At 40.5% G+C, this 18,156-nt stretch overlaps 1 protein-coding gene across 1 annotated transcript in view; it reads left to right on the top strand.

Moving 5' to 3' along the window:
- The window catches only part of LOC124607149 (E3 ubiquitin-protein ligase TRAIP), a 231,666-nt gene that overhangs the window by 202,104 nt on the left and 11,406 nt on the right, over positions 1 to 18,156 (top strand). The window contains exon 7 of the mRNA XM_047139357.1: positions 1,100 to 1,204. Within this exon, the coding sequence (XP_046995313.1) occupies positions 1,100 to 1,204 (105 nt within the window). The remainder of the gene's footprint in view (positions 1 to 1,099; positions 1,205 to 18,156) is intronic.

Below are 18,156 nucleotides of genomic sequence, written 5' to 3'. Positions count from 1 at the left end.
TCGCGTTACTGAATTTACAAATTTCTATTGTGATAATTAGAGGCATTAGTTATTTATGCTAACATTTCCACAGCCTCGTAATATTTGTTGCTAAACATTTATTACTTCAATTTCATGATCTGATATTTAATTTGGCATATGTACATATTTTTGCTAATGACAATAATCTATTAACAATCACGAGAATGTACGTCATTCCAGAACATTCTATATGTATTACAAAGAAGTATAAGTTTTTTGGGCAAACTGAACTGAATGATACCTATAAAAATACACATAAAAGGCTGTAGGATGCACTGAATTGTACGATAAATGCATGGATGCATATAAAAAGAGTGGTATCGGACAGTTCATAATGATCTTGGGGGAAGCTGTTGCGTAATAACCCTCAATTGATATCAGGTCCATTTCAGATCATGTTATGTGTAAATAATATCTCATGTAACGGAAATTTAGCGTACGTTTTGCATTGTTTCCTCTTCATTTGATTGCTGGTTTGGAAGAGGTCATTCTCACAAAGTTAGTTTGTATTTCTCAGTTCGTTTTGTGACTTAAGAAATATTATTTTTGCAAATGAATTCACATGTACCATGTGTGAATGTGACTTAGATGTAAATATCTTGTTTATTGCAGCATCAAGGTTGACCTTAATTGTATATAGATAAAAGATGCTCAACAGCATCTGTGGCATTGAACTCATTTATTTCCAACCATTTCTAAGTTCCGCCCCAGTATTTTATTATTGAGACAGCTATACATTGTGGTGAAGTTACACTGTAGCTACAGTGAAAAAGTGTTATGTAGATATGAAGACAGCTGATAAAAGCCAAGACCAGTTATCACCTGTATTGAACTGCAACTGTGACTGAAATAAATAATCAACCAAAACTTTCCAACAATTGCTACATATCTGTACATACATTATGTGTGCCCTAAAATTGTTATGTCTCTTGATGACATTAATTAGCATTTTGCTTTGCAGCATTTTTTGCTTTCCTGTGAATATTTGTAAAATCTTATTTCAGATTAGCTACTAAGAGATTACTGTATTTTGTTCTTACCTTAGTTAAAACAATAATGGTTCTTTTTTATTCTGAAGGCTCAGGGAAGTACTGCAAAAGAAGAGGTGCCTTATGGGGAACTTTTCACTTGTCCACAAAGTACATTCGGTGAAGAGAAGTGTGATGATCCAATGGAAAATTGTGTAAGTGACAATGTGAATTTGTTTGCTAATTTCATGTACTGTCCCATCATCTGCCCTCCTTCCCCCTCCACACGTTCCACCTAAGTTTAAAATTGCAGCCAATATTCATTTATGCTTCTCTTGTGAAAGCTTCATATAAATTGTATTTCTATGAATTATATCGATGACTCTACATATATATACTTTTATGGTCATTACCTGTGGTGTGACAACCAGTGTCCATTTTTAGCAGTTCTCTGTTACCAATATTGATGGCACTTCTGTGCTGAAAGTTAGCATTATTAAAAAATTACTATAATGTATCAGAAAATGTGTATGCTCTACTCTTACTTAAAAATCCAGAAATCCATCTTGAAGTTTAAAGTATCAGTTTTTGTTCTGACCTTTTGCTGCCAAAAAATTTGTTGCACCTAGTAATCATTCTTAGGTTTGTAAAGCTCTAAAGCGGCTGTATTACCTGACAAAACAATAAAATTGGATACTGTAATTTTAGCAAAATATGCTCTTCTCAGTTTTCTTGCTGAAACATGTTTCAGCAATTCCACGCCACCTCCAGTGGTTGGTTTCTAGAACACTCAATCATTTTTATATAGTTTGGTGCAAGTCAGCTTAGAATTCATTAAAGACACAGCCCCTGGGGACTCGCCACTCTTTTGTGAGTTCGTGCTTGGCCCCAAACTGTGCAGCACCTCTTCCCTTTCTGTGCTGCATGTCTATCCTTTTAGTATTCTTTTTTTCCCTTCCCTTGGGGAACATGTCTGGGATATTTTTGGTAATGTGTTCTGAGGTTGTAATAGTCTGACACCAAAACAGCACCTCATATGTTTTTCTTTTTTACTTCGTTCTCCATCTCCTACCCTTCCTCAGCTTGTGCATTTGAATTTCCTCCACATTTCTTCCTCCTCTCTGTGCGCACCTGAAGGTGAGCCCATCCATTTGATTTTCAAGTCCAACAACTGTCTTACGGCTTCACTCCTCCATGGCTATCCTGTATCCTGTCTGTGTCAGAGTCCCATCAGACACTGAATTCTTCACATGTGTTATTTACACTCATCTGTTGGATGGTCTGACTGAGGGAGATATCCAAACTTATCTCTCTGATCAGGGCTCACTGCAATATATTGAGTAATGAAAAAGTTGATGCAACCATAGAGCTTACACACAATGTTTCTCATGTTTGATTGGGTACTGCTTCCATCAAAGATCAATGCAGGCTATGAAGTCACCATTGTCTGACTGTACATTCCAAATCCAATGCATTGCTACCAGTGTCAACATTAGAACCATACTTGCATATCCTGTCAAAACATGACCAAATGTGTTACTTGTGGTAGGGATGCTCACAAAGGCGATTGCGCACCTCCTCTCCATTGTATCAATTGCAATGGCAACCGTGCCGCCTCATCCTGAGAATGACCCATGTATTTCGATGAGTGGGCTGTTCATGAGATCAGGATGAAAGAAAAAGCACCTTACCTTGTCGCTTGCAAGTTGTTGGCTAGTCAAAAGCCCTGCATTTTACCATCTGGCACTTAACAGTACTGTTCTTCCTGTGCCTCACTCCACGAAGGACATGGTCACGCAGACTTGTGACCTCAAATTCAGCACTGCAGTTGTATCATGATAGCATCCCCATCTCTTTCTTGTCCACCTGCACAACAAGGCACAAAATCTTCACCCACGACAGCAAAATCACCTGCTTCACACCCAGCAGGCTGCAAAGGACAACACACACACTTCCGCGAAAACTTCGTACATACCTCCAGCCACAAACATCTGAGTCTTCATCTGCCAGCCACAAAGGCTCTAAAGAATCAGACAAACGATTTTCTCCTTCCCCGACTCGGAGATCCTCTTCAACAGTGTCGCCGCATGACACCCTCACCCAGCTGACCTCCCATTTCACCAGTGTGCACTTTCTGCTGTTTTTCTGTTCTGGAATCTGCAGGCCAACCAACAGAGAAGTCCAACACCTATGCAGATCTCCTGGAACAGGATCCTCCAGCCTTTGCTCCCTGTAGCGCTGAGTCTTCAAAGGTTGGCACTTGGCAGTTGCCAAGGTGACAACCATTCATTTGTTCCCTCCTCCTTTTTTCTTTTTTTTTTTTCATGATGACTCTCTTCCAATGGTATGTTTATGGCATTAGATCCAACAAGGAGGAATCGTGGTCACTCTTGAAACCGTAGCATCTGCATGTTTTCCACCTCCAAGAAACAAAATTACTTCCTCGTGTCCACCTTGACCTCTCGCATTTCCTTCTATCTGCTTTGACCTTCCTCCCAAGGGTGACATCCCATCTTGTAGAAGGAGTCATGCTGTTCATCCAGGACCATGTTCACAGCCAAACCATATAACTGAACACTTGATTGCAAGCTATTGCAGCCTGCTTTATCCTTCCTCACTTCATCTTTTCTCTTTACAAAGTGTACTTCCCTCTGTCATTCAGTGTCACCAGAACAGACTTCCTTCAGCTTATTGATCAACTCCCTCACCCCTTTTTGCTGCTCGATGACTTTTGTACACACCATCCCCTTTGTGGTTCACCCAGAACCTGTCCAACAGGTACCCTCTTGACTGACGTTCTCAGTCAACTCAATCTCATTTGTCTTAACACTGAAGAACCCACATTCCTTTCAGACTCCATGCACATCTATTCTAATTTGGACCTCTTTATGATGTCACACATGGTTGGCCCTGCCCTAGTTTTCAAGACAGAGCTTCAGTCTCTGTAAAATGACGACCATCTGAGACACAACAGAAAGATTCACATTAAGCCATTGGACCACATCACTTTGCGACTATCCTACTTCCATTTTCCTATGGCTTTCCACCAAAGATTGTCTGGTAGGTGTCTTCTTTGTGCCATACTGCACGAATAGCTGAATTTCATTTACTAGTTCCTTTAACAGTTTCACTTCCTCCTCTGTTATGTGGGGGCAACCTCTGTTGGCTCTGTGGGATCAAGGTCCAATCCCCAATTTCCAGCCTGACCGTAGCAGATGTCATTGTGGACGTTATTGCTACCTCCAACACCTTAGGCCATTATTTTGCGGAGATTTTGAGCTCCATCCCTTATCTCCCCGCATTCCACGACTCGGAAACGAGTGGAGCCAGCTTGGGTGATACCCTTCTCCTCTCAGAATCGTGAATGCTACAATGTCACCTTTTCTGTGAGTGAGCTACACTGTTGTCCAACATTAGAGCAACAAACCGCTGTTTCCCTGTCCTGTGTCTCATTCACGATGTAATCACACAAACTGTCAACAGATGTCCGTACAATTGTGTTCTGCACAGACGGTGGCATTCTGGTCGATGGAAAACCACGCCAACCAGGACGTCAAGGCGCCTATCAAATGGGATAGTGTTTGTCAGGTAGTCCCACATCCACAATCACAGTGTACAGTCACAGATGGTGCAGTATGGTGCAGGGGAAGATGCCAGCGAGACTCCCTGTGGTGGAGGGCCCAGGAAAAATGGCACCAGGACAGTCACAAAGAAATTTCACCCAGTGGTTTAATGTGAATCTTTCTGTTGTGTCTGGGACATAGCGACATTTTATGGAGACTGAAGCTGTATCCTGAAGACTAGGGCGGGGCGGATCTGTAACGAGGCAAATGGTGCACAGAAGGCCTGTATTTAGGAGGATCCCTAATGGTGGGGGTAGGGATCATGTTGACAACTTGAATACCTCTTCATGAAATTGTATGAGTGAATTGGCAAAATTTAACTGCTGTCAGGTATCATGATCTCACTTGCTATTGTTATGAGGCACTAAGGGCTCAGATTTCTTATAATGGACGATGATGCTCGACCTGATAGAGCACAGGTGGTTGATGTTTACTTGGAAATGGAAGATACTGTACACATGGCGAGGCCTGCTCGCTCTCTTGATTTGAATCCCATAGAGCATGCGTTAGGGAGATGGGTTGCAAAACATCAGCATCCACCAACCACTGTCCAAGACTTGCGAGCAGCTCTGCAGATATAATGGGCATTATTGCCTCAACATGAGATTGATGGTATCATTCACAGCATGCCCCATTGTTGTCAGGCCTGTATCGCTGCCAGAGGTGATCGCACTGCATACTGAGCACATTAACCAGTTGTCAGAATCTGGGTGTAAATCAGTTAAGTTGGAAAAAGTGCAGAACATTTTTGTCTACTGTCATGCACATTGCAGTTGTTTAAAGTTCTGTATTCTTCACATTGTTTCTACTTTACTATCACTTGTTTATGCTGTTTTGTAACAGATAAACACAACCTTGCAAAATTTTTGTTTATTGCTTTAATTTTTGACACCAACGGAGATCATACTCTCTCTTCATCCTGATCTTCCGCTCCAGCGCTGGACAATGTTCACATTCAGATGTTGCAGGATCTTTCTCATGCAGGCAATCACTTTCTCCATTTGGGCAGATGGCATATTTACCAGGTGCTGGCGTGAAGTCACTTTCATACCCATACCTAACCCTGATAGAGACAAACACGTTCCTTCTAGGTACTGCCCATTTCTCTCTCATGCTGTGTTTGCAAGGTGATGGACTGTATGATTCATGGCTAGTTTGGTATGTTGGCTCGAATCTCACAATCTACTAACCTCTGCACAGTGTGGATTTTGAGTGCGCCATTCCCCAATTGAACATCTAGTCACTTTGTCAAATCATGTCATGAATGTTTCTCTGTAGAAATACCAGACTTTGGCTCTGTGTTTTTTCTTTTTTTTTTAGAGAGAAAACCTATGACACTTGCTAGAAGACTGGTACTCCATACTCTATACGTGTTCGACCATTAACACTGTTATGCCCTGTTCCTGCCGGACATCTCCAACTCCCTTTTCTTCAATGCAGTTCCCTGTGGACTTGTCTCTTTGAGCAGTGTCTTCAGTGACGTGTCGACCGCCTGTACCCATGGAATGGCTTTTGCTTTTCCACTGACAAAACCTTTTGCATAAATTTCTGGTGGTGCAGTGGATTTCTTCCACCATCTTTACATATTGGGCCTGGGGCTCTTGCGTGATAGAAAACTTTCTCAGTCCTCCCCCATGTCTTACCTGACCACTCGCTGTACCCGGTCCCACAATGTCACGTTCCCAATGGGTGCTTTGGGTGGCTTTGTGCCATGGCCTGTGTTCATCTTGGACTTCATTTGCTTTCAAAGGAAAGTGCTCTGGATTCAGTCTATCACTGGATGCTTCTCGACCTTCGCATGCAACATAGAGCCAATGATGTACATGAACGTGCTATCGCTAAGACTCACTGTGGTTTCGGGTGTGCCTTCATCATTGGCACTGACCATTTTTGGTATCAGCTTCTGGAACACTGTTCAGTATTTACACCAGAGCTCTTTGCTCTCCATCAGGCCACCCAGTCCATCTGGTGATGATGCTTTTTAATTTGTCATATGCTCAGATTCTCTCAGTGCCCTTCAGAGCCTCTGTATGCTATACACAGTCCACCCTGTTGAAGGAGCCACTGTGATGTTTGTGTGGGTTCCTCGTCGTGTCAGTCTGATAGGAAACAAGGCTTCTGACACTCCTACCTTAGACTGCTAGTTCTTCCATTCCTTCAGATGGTCTCTGTGTTGCCATCTGTCGGCAGGTGGTGTCACTTTGGCATCACCACTGGTCTTCTCATCATGGGAACAAGCTCCGGGGAACTAAATCTCTCTCAGTGGCTTTGCCAATCTCCTTCAGCCCTCTCTACACGAGGAGACCATTTGAGTTGGGTTGCATATTGGGCACTGTCATTTTAGCCACAGTCATTTGTTAGGTGGTGATCCCCCTCCACTATGTGATCATAGTCATTAATCTTTGACAATTTGCCATTTGCTTATTGAGTGCTCTTATTTTAACCACCTACATTCTTGTGTGTCTTTGCCATCTGAGTTATCATCCATTTTAGCGAATGATTTGTGGGCTGTCGATGACTGCGTTATACTTCTTATCTGTCATACCAATATGGTGAAGGACATTTTTTTAGTTCAGGACCTTTGCTGTGTCTGTGGCATATTCTGTGGATCTTTCCCCAGGAGGAAGTCCTTGTTTTTAGCTGTTTTTCCTTCCATCAGTTGAGCTTAATGTGTAGTCACTTCTTTTTCATATTAGTGTTCTGAGTTTATGGCATGGGCACTTATGACCTCACTTGTTTTTGTGCCCCCCCCCCCCCCCCCCCAAAAAAAAAAAAGAAAAGAAAGGAAAAGAAAACATCTTTCATTGTTCCACTGCCAATTCTTCTATCCTGATTTACTGATAATTTTGTTCATAAATTTAAAATTAAGTGCTGACGTTTTGTAAGATGATCATACTATAAATTTTATTCCATATACTCTTTTTTTATAGTTGGTGCATTGAATTAACTTGTTAGCTGTGATCAGAAAGTTTTTGTAGCAAAGCCAACCAAATTAAGAACAGCTTACTGCATGTGAAAGAAAAAATGTCCAAAACAAAATGGAAATAAATTATGGAAAATTAAAAAAAGGAAATTACTAGAATGCCTTTCACAAGATAGAGAACACGTACATATACATACAAATGGACACACACACACACACACAAAATGTAAATATTTAGCACATATAAACTATGTTTTCTATTCTGCTCCTCTCTTGATCTACTTTCATATGGCTGTACTACTATGAAGATCAAATGAGAACACTAATTTAAACAGGATTTAATAACAAAGAATCAGTGCCCACATAGCACCTGATGCCTATCAAGGTGCTTGATGCAATAAGCTTTGTTTGTGGCACAGCAAAGAACACTGGATTAAATGCTATTTAGCTTAGAGAGAACTTAGCTGACTATAGAGACAAACAAGGAAATGTGGTCCAGGCAATTTGTATAGGAAGGAGTGAGCCCTCACCCTCAGGAAGATAAAAATCACTGTGTAAACCCTTTATTGTGGTGTTGAGGTTGAAGAGGAACTTGTGAATTGGCAGAAGCTGTTGTAAAACTTCTGGGCTCACCAGTTACATATACTGGTATAGGGCATTCTTTCAGCATGTTTTGGATGAATCCATAGTAAAAAATGAAACTCTCACATCAGAGACAACTGCAGAATTGTTCTGCCTCTCCTACAACCGGAAATTGATAAGTGGAGCAGAAACACAACATAAGCCTGTTGATCCCAAGGAAAATCCCATACTGAACAGTCCAGGCAAAGGCAAAATGGAAAGGAACATAGTAGTCAGTGAGAAATCAGATCAGGAGAATCTGAGGCAGAGCCGGAACTTCCTGTATCTTCTTCAACTTATGAAGATCAAGTAACTGATTGAGAATGATTTTTAAAAATTTTTTCACGGTAGTATAGTACAAGTCAAAATACTACCCATAGTAACGTTGAACATTGCCCTGTAGCCACTTTATGTTTCTATGTTATAAATAGCATATATTGTCCGAGGATGCACCGATAAGTGGGGCGAAACCAGTCGCAAATTTAATAAAAATCATTCATATGGCCAGTGCGGAATTTTCTTTGAAAAAATGTCGAAGTTTGGCTGTGGTTGCCAACCCTACAAAACAACATACTACCCATAGGTTAGCTGCTTAATATAAACTATACTTAACTTCAAAAATTAATTTTAAACTTGAGTATTGTTTTCTTTTTTATTATGTAATACCCCAAGAATTGGCCTCATTAAAGATGTAAAGAGTTATTTTTACAGTCCAATTTATTTCCCCTAACAACTCTCCCTAACTGTCAAGCAGCTTTTTCAACTTTATTACCCAATCACTGAAGATGCAGCGTTACAAAACACCTTTTCCAATACAAAATATCAACTTAAAATTTTTTATAAGTGCTACTTATCAGTTTATCTTTAAAATGCACAAATGCCCAGGCATTTATTCTGGTCACTAGCCCCAACTTGTAAATGCCCAGGTGTTTTACACCACCACTGTCACCTCCTTCTCTTCCCTGTGAGACTGAATTGACAAATTTGTCAGAGATGCCTCTGGTGTGATTAATCGCTCCATTGCAACTGTTATTACCCTTTCTGTATGCCCCTCCACTGTGGTCTGGTACCATGATAGACCAAAGAGACTCTACAATTGCAACTGTTATTACCATTTCAGTGGGCCCCTCCACTGGGGGCAGGCGGGGGAGGGGGGGGGGGGGGCGATGCGCTGGAACATTTTGGACTGTTGAATGTCCCTGCAACATCTCAAGTGACATCTTTCACTGATCACCCTCATTACTTTTATGCAGCTCAATGCTCATGGCCTAATTGAACACAATAAGAATGAATGTATGCCTCTTCATCTATGGTATTGGTGAAGCTGCGTAGCCTGTTGGACTGCCAAAGATCAGCATTTGTTTCAGGTCTTCTCTGACATGGTAGTATTTCCACCAGTGCACCTGTTGTTGCAGAACACCTGGCAGCCCATGTTGCAACAATGTCTGTGTTCTCTCCATAGCCATCTATCTTTCGAAGGCATAAAAGACTAATTGAAGACAGCCCTCTATCCTTTACCACCTAACTCTATATTACTCATCTTTAACTGACTGGAAACTAGTTAAGTTTCTCGATTTGCCACACATTAAGGCCCCAGGCCATGGTTCTATTCATAATCTTATGAGCCAACATGCCACTCACAGACTCCATTTACTTACAGTCTTCAACCATAATTGGCCAACATATTTTCTTTTCACAATGGAGGGATAGTGTCTTCATCCCCACTCCATGACAGACTTTTGGGAATCCCTACTGATTCTTATTCGGGACATTTTGCCTCAATGATCATTTCATGGTAGAGGTGATATGTCAGTCTCTCAGCTTCACACAGTTCCAAGAGAATGGTGTTCCTCAGGTCTCCTTGCTGAGTGTAACACACTTCCTTATCACCATTGATGGGCTAGTCACCTCTGTTGGACCAGTGGTTACACTCTCTCTGTACATTAATGGCTTTTGGATTTGGTATGAATCCAATTTGAGACTTAGTTGATCACCATCTCCAAAAAGCCATCTGAAGGGCATCCTCTCAGACCATTTCCCATGGTTTCCCATTTTCTCCCATGAAAATGTGAGTCATATTTCTGCATTATGTCATGCTTCTTTCTGACCCAGAACTGTACTTGGGTACGCTGCTCTTGGATGTTGTCCTAGTTTTTGGGAAACCTCTTCGATCAAAACATGACTTGGCTGGCCCATATTCATCAGCTTAATATTAGTTGCACAAACTAGGATGGATCTGTTTCAAGGAAGTAAAGTTTCGGTCCCCCTCAAGACCATTGACCTTAGTCATAGTGCCAGCTCATCTGTCTTTATGTGAGTGGATGTATCAAGGAAATTTCTGTCTGATGTCTCTAATTCCTGCTGGACTGTCCCTTGAATAAGAGATTGAGGACCTTGCTGTTTAGTCCCTTAAAATCCTCTCCCAACCAACCAGCAAACCAAGTTTATGAGTAACAAATGCTTTTACATTTGTAGTCAGTAATAACATTCATTTGTTTGTTTATATGTGGGTCAGTAGGTCCTCCTTCCTTTTTATTATAATTAATGTTTGTTTATCCATTTGCTCATGTAGTTGCAACATCTGCATCTCATTGTTGCTTAACACCGTATCAGAGTAACCATTATGAAGTATACCTTCGAACTGTAAACTGTGATATGTTGTAGTGACCCAGAGCAGTAGAGAGAGTGAAGCACATGAGCAGTTTTAAGAAAATAAAATAGCAAGGCTTGATGCCATTTAAACATTCTGCAGAATCACTTCATTATAGCCAAACTAGTTAATGCAATAGCTGTGTTCTGCATTGCACACTTATTTAAAAATACAACTTTTACATACAGGGTATAACAAAAAGATGTGGTCAAACCTTCAAGAAATATTCCTAACACACACACAGGAATAAAACGTGTTACATAGATATAGGTCCAGATACACATTATTTCCATGTTAGAGCTCATTTTTGCTTCTCTTCATAATCACATTAATCGTTGGGAACACAGAGAAATAGAGCATATCAACATTACACTACACATTTTCTTACATGAAATGTTCAAAATATCCTCTTGATTACATTTGGTTAGAATGTACAGTAAGTTGTAATTCTTAGGCCCACTACTAGTGTTTGTTTTTCCAGGCAAACAAAGATAATATTGACATGTGACTCATCTCACTTCTTGTGTTGGCATGCGACTAAATTCATTGCTGTATTACCATCAAGTATGTAGCATCAACGGTTTAATGTTCATCACAAACATGGTTTCTGGCACAGTGCAGTCGAAGTGCACTCAAATGCGGTGTTGGAAGGTATCCATTTGCTGTACTGATTAGCGAGTGGTAAATTGCTGTAGTGCTCAATATTTGTCTTGGAAGATATTTCCAGAACAACAGTGCCGCTACAAGAAGAAGTTTGAAGCAATTGATTGTCATCTTAGGGGGCATGGGACAGCCAACTTCTCACAACTGGGGGAGGCCTAGAAGGATGAGAACACCTCAACTGGAGGAAGAACCTCTTTGTGCAATTGACAACAACATTGTCAGTGTGAAGACAATTAGTTGCAATAAGTAATGTTGAGCACTTCTGTGAATGGTTCATTCAACAGTGTGTCAACCTTAACTTTAGTCCAAATATGCTGTTCATAGATGAGGCTTTGTTTCAAAACAGATGATTACAGTGTTGAAGAGTTCTAAGAAATGAGCTCTAACGTGGAAATAGTGTTGCCGGACCATGCCCATGTAACCTGTTCTTTTCTGTATATGTGAGAAAGCTTCCTAAAACTTTGGCTTTTGTTACACCCTGTGTACATATGATATTAAAATAAGATTAACTGCATTGACTGTTTCGACAGTCTGTGGTAGAATATTTTATGTATTATAAATGAACACACAGCCCTGGAATAATTTTCTACAGTATTCCTTATTTTACAATCAGTGTTTCAGCTGTTACACCATCATCAGGTACAAAGATAAATACAGTATGTGTGGCTACGAAATTTTGTAGGAGCGAAGATTTTAAGCTACTGCATTACAAAGTATCTCAGTGAAATGTTATGTAAAATAATTGAACGTAGACCAGATATGTGACACATTAAATAATGATAAGTTACAACAGTGTTCTGCAAAAAAAAAAAATTGAACAATAAAGTTTGGTGGCATGTTCCAAGGGAGTGGCCGAGCACACTTAACTTACCTGTAATAGGTCAAATATTACATGTAGGTGAAAGATACAAATCAGATAAACCAGTTAAGTGAAGTAATTGACTATACAAAGTAAATTTTTTTTGACAGTGCAAATGAAACTATAGTAAATGATGTAAAGGAAAAATATGGAGCATTTGAGTAGGAGGGATAATTTACGATATGGTCTGGATGAGATTATAAGTAGTAGCTGCAGCTAACAGTGGTGGTCATTCACTACTAAGCTTGGGGAAATTGAAATACACTGGTGTCCAAAATTACAGCAACAAACCATTATATCCCCATCCTGTGTCTAATTCACGAATTAATCATACAAACTGTCAACCAGATATCCATACGATATTGATCTGCATAGAAGATGGCACTCCGGTCAATGGACAATCATGCTAACGATGACAGCAGGGCAAGGCACGCATGAAACTAGGTAATGTTTGCCAGGTAGTCCCACGTCATTAATCGTTGTATAGTCAGAGATGGTGCAGTGTAGCACAGAGAAAATGCCTACCAGACACTCTGCAGAAGAGGGTCATAGAAAGAATGGAAGCAGAACAGTCGCAAACTGATGTGACCCAATGGCTTGGTGTGAATCGTTCTGTCATTTCTCGGATATGGCAACAGTTTACAGAGACCGAAACTGTATCCGCAAGAACCATCATTTGCCTGTAAGGGCACAACAGTACTGCCTTAGTATTGCATGGCATGCATGTGACCTCACAGCATCCACTGGATGTGTTGTACCGAGGCAAAAAGTGTGCAGAAGGTTTCAGCAGAGACCTTTATTGTCGGAGACCTCTATGTCTACACCTGACGTGTCTTCACAGAAGGAAACGTCTAGAGTGAAGTAATCAACATGCCACTTAGGCAGTTGAACAGTAGGCCAGTGTTAGTTTCACAGACAAGTCCCGATTTAGTCTGGAGAGTGATGGAAATAACAGATATCGTGGAGAATCCATCATGGTGTGGCCAAGGATTACATTTACCACTCGAACTTCTACTCGTGAAACTGTATGGGTGAATCGGCAAGGTTTAAATGCCGTCAGGTATCATGATGAGATCTTGGGACCCCACTTGTGGGTGTTGCGAGGTGCTGTGGGCCCATACTTTGTACTGATAGACAGTAATTCTCAACTTTATAGAGCACAGGTGGCTGATGTTTTCTCGGAAACAGAAGATGATGTGTGATGGCATGGCCTGCTTGCTCTCCCGATTTGAATCCCATAGAGCGTGTCTGGGATGCACTAGGGAGATGGCTTGCGCTATGTCAGCATCTACCAACCACTCTCCAAGACTGTGAGCAGCTCTGCAGTAAGAATGGGCATTATTGCCTCAGCATGAGACTGGTGACATTCACAGCATTCCCCATTGTTGTCAGTACAGTATTGTTCCCAGAAGGGGTCACACTGTGTACTGAGCACAGTTGTCAGAATGTGGGCACAAATCCGTCAAGTTGTAAAAAACGAAGAACATTTTTGTCTACCGTTATGCATGTTGCACAGTTGTTTATGTTCTAAATTCTACCTGTTTATACTGTTTTGTGGAAAAATAAAAGCAACCTTGCAAAATTTCCATTTGTTGCTTCAATTTTCGACACCAGTGTTTGTTATTGTTGTGGTCTTCAGTCCTGAGACTGGTTTGATACAGCTCTCCATGCTACTCTATCCTGTGCAAGCTGCTTCATCTCCCAGTACGTACTACAGCCTACATCCTTCTGAATCTGCTTAGTGTATTCATCTCTTGGTCTCCCTCTACGTTTTTTACCCTCCACGCTGCCCTCCAGTAACAAATTGGTGATCCCTTGATGCCTCAGAACATGTCCTACCAACCGATCCCTTCTTCTAGTCAAGTTGTGCCACAAACTCCTCTTCTCCACAATTCTATTCAATACCTCCTCATTAGTTATGTGAGCTACCCATCTAATCTTCAGCATTCTTCTGTAGCACCACATTTCAAAAGCTTCTATTCTTTTCTTGTCTTCAGCTGTTTATCGTCCATGTTTCACTTCCATACAAGGCTACACTCCATACAAATACTCTCAAAAACGACTTCCTGACACTTAAATCTATACTCGATGTTAACAAATTTCTCTTCTTCAGAAACACTTTCCTTGCCATTGCCAGTCTACATTTTATATCCTCTCTACTTCAACCATCATCAGTTATTTTGCTCCCCAAATAGCAAAACTCCTTTACTACTTTAAATGTCTCATTTCCGAATCTAATTCCCTCAGCATCACCTGAGTTAACTCGACTACATTCCATTATTCTCGTTTCGCTTTCGTTGATGTTCATCTTATATCCTCAAGACACTGTCCATTCTGTTCAACTGCTTTTCCAAGTCCTTTGCTGTCTCTGACAGAATTACAATGTCATCAGCAAACCTTAAAGTTTTTATTTCTTCTCCATGGATCTTAATACCTACTCCAATTTTTTTTTTGTTTCCTTTATTGCTTGCTCAATATACAGATTGAATAACATCGGGGAGAGGCTACAACCTTGTCTCACTCCCGTCCCAACCACTGCTTCCCTTTCATGTCCCTCGACTCTTATAACTGCCATCTGGTTTCTGTACAATTTGCAAACAGCCTTTTGCTCCCTGTATTTTACCCTTGCCACCTTCAGAATTTGAAAGAGAGTATTCCAGTCAACATTGTCAAAAGCTTTCTCTAAGTCTACAAATACTAGAAATGTAGGTTTGCCTTTTCGTAATCTTCCTTCTAACATAAGTTGTAGGGTCAGTGTTCCAATATTTCTATGGAATCCAAACTGATCTTCCCCGAGGTCGGCTTCTACCAGTTTTTCCATTCCGCGTTAGTATTTTGCAGCCATGACTTATTAAACTGATAGTCCAGTAATTTTCACATCTGTCAACACCTGCTTTCTTTGGGATTAGATTTATTATATTCTTCTTGATGTCTGAGGGTATTTCGCCTGTCTCATTTATCTTGCTCACCAGATGGTAGAAGTTTTGTCAGGGCTGGGCTCTCCCAAGGCTGTCAGTAGTTCTAATGGGATGTTGTCTACTCCCGGGGCCTTGTTTCGACTTAGGTCTTTCAGTGCTCTGTCAAACTCTTCACGCAGTATCATATCTCCCATTTCATCTTCTTCTACCTCCTCTTCCATTTCCATAATATTGCCCTCAAGTACCTCGCCCTTGTATAGACCCTCTATATACTCCTTCCATCTTTCTGCTTTCCCTTCTTTGCTTAGAACTGGGTTTCCATCTGGGATCTTGATGTTCATACAAGGGTTCTCTTTTCTCCAAAGGTCTCTTTAATTTTCCTGTAAGCAGTATCTATCTTACCCCTAATGAGATAGGCCTCTACATCCTTACATTTGTCCTCTAGCCATCCCTGCTTAGCCATTTTGCACTTCCTGTCAATCTAATTTTTGAGACGTTTGTATTCCTTTTTGCCTGCTTCATTTACTGCATTTTTATATTGTCTCCTTTCATCAATTAAATTCAGTATTTCTTCTGTCACCCAAGGATTTTCTCTAGCCCTTGTCTTTTTACCTACTTGATCCTCTGCTGCCTTCACTACTTCATCCCTCAAAGCTACCCATTCTTCTTCTACTGTATTTCTTTCCCCCATTCTTGTCAATTGTTCCCTTATGCTCTCCCTGAAACTCTGTACAACCTCTGGTTTAGTCGGTTTATCCAGGTCCCATCTCCTTAAATTCCCACCTTTTTGCCATTTCTTCAGTTTTAATCTACAGTTCATAACCAATAGATTGTGGTCAGAGTCCACATCTGCCCCGGAAATGTCTTACAATTTCAAACCTGGTTTCTAAATCTCTGCCTTACCATTATATAATCTATCTGAAACCTTCTAGTATCTCTCGGCTTCTTCCATGTATACAACCTTCTTTTATGATTCTTGAACCAAGTGTTAGCTATGATTAAGTTATGCACTGTGCAAAACTCTACCAGGTGGCTTCCTCTTTCATTTCGTAGTCCCAATCCATATTCACCTACTACGTTTCCTTATCTTCCTTTTCCTACTATCGAATTCCGGTCACCCATGACTATTAAATTTTTGTCTCCCTTCACTATCTGAATAATTTCTTTTACGTCATCATACATTTCTTCAATTTCTTCGTCATCTGCAGAGCTAGTTGGCATATAAACTTGTACTATTGTAGTAGGCGTGGGCTTCATGTCTATCTTGGCTACAATAATGCGTTCACTATGCTGTTCGTAGTAGCTTATCTGTGTTCTAACTTTTTTATTCATTATTAAACCTACTCCTGTATTACCCCTTTGATTTTGTATTTATAACCCTGTATTCACCTGACCAAAAGTCTTGATCCTCCTGCCACTGAACTTCGCTAATTCCCACCATATCGAACTTTAACCTATCCATTTCCCTTTTTAAATTTTCTTACCTACCTGCCTGATTAGCACCAGTGTATGTTCATTAATTTATATCATCTCAAAGCAGTTCATCTTCCTCCCTTTATGGATATGATATGATGTAGGACTTTCATGTTGCACCTTGTAAGTATGACCTTTTTTAAATAGGTGGTCTGCAATTTTGAGTCCTGTTTTACATGTTTCCAACTTTTATGGCATTCCTTCAAGGGGGTGCTTATTGCCCTGCCAGGCTGACCTATATATAATTTGCCACAATTACGAATAATTTTATATACTCCATTCTTTTCCAAAGTGGGAGTGCTGTCTTTACCATTGGCCAAAAACTGACCCAAAGAGTTGTGTGCATAAAATGATGATTTTAATGTCTTGTCTCTTCTTTACCTTGTTCTCATCCCCCCACTTCAAGACCTTAATAGCGCTGATTCCTTATCTAGGAAAAGCTCTCTAAATGTGCCCAGAGAGCGTAAATCTAGGATCTTCAAAAATCATTTTACATATACAATTTAGTTGGCCACTTTTTGCCCAAGGTTAAACACAGCTTTCCATGTTTGGAAAAAAAGTGGACTATTCAAAATCACTTGTAATTGTGGTAAATTCTATGTAGATCAGTGTGGCAGGGCAGTACAGTACATTACATCAATACTTGTTCCATAGATCATGAATATGACTTTCGTAATGAAATGGAATGTGTCAGCTTAGACAAGTTTTCTTTACACAATATAATTTTTTTTCTTCTTCGTATCTCAAAATTAATAAACTGAGTAGGAGTTGTCTTTCAGAAATTCTTTTAATTTGTTTTCAAATGCTGGTTGGCTACCTGTCAGACTTTAAAAGCTATTTGGTACATGACCAAAGATTTTTGTGGCAGCATAATTACCCCTTTCTGTGCCAAAGTTAAATTTAACCCAAAATCGTGAAGATCATCCTTTCTTCTAGTGTTGTAGCTATGGAAAAATCTCATAAATGAATGAAGGTACTGTGAATATGCCGAGTTCCTTAAATGTCTGCAAGGTGATCTTGGTTGAGCTCTAGCTATTATTCTGAATAACAATGTAGGAAATGACAGATTGCTACTTACCATAAAGAAGATATGTCAAGTTGCAGTCAGGCACAAGACACTAACAAAGGCTTTTGGCCACAGCCTTTGTCAGTAAAAGAAAAACACACACACACACACACACACACACACACACACACACACACACACACACATACACATAAGCAAGCACACCTCACGGGCAGACGACCACCAATCCCAGCATCTCGGATTTGAATGCATTCTGGCCCAGGATGCTGGAGCTGGTGGTTGTATCTCTGCATGTGTGTGCATGCGTGTGCCTCTTTCACTGGCAAAGGGTGTGGCCAAAAACCTTATGTGAGTGTCTTTTAATTGTGCCTATCTGCAACTTGACATGTCTTCTTTACAGTAAGCAGCAC

Source organism: Schistocerca americana, chromosome 3, assembly GCF_021461395.2.
Source record: "Schistocerca americana isolate TAMUIC-IGC-003095 chromosome 3, iqSchAmer2.1, whole genome shotgun sequence".
Taxonomy (NCBI): domain Eukaryota; kingdom Metazoa; phylum Arthropoda; class Insecta; order Orthoptera; family Acrididae; genus Schistocerca; species Schistocerca americana.
This window is presented reverse-complemented; position numbering and strand designations above follow the sequence as displayed.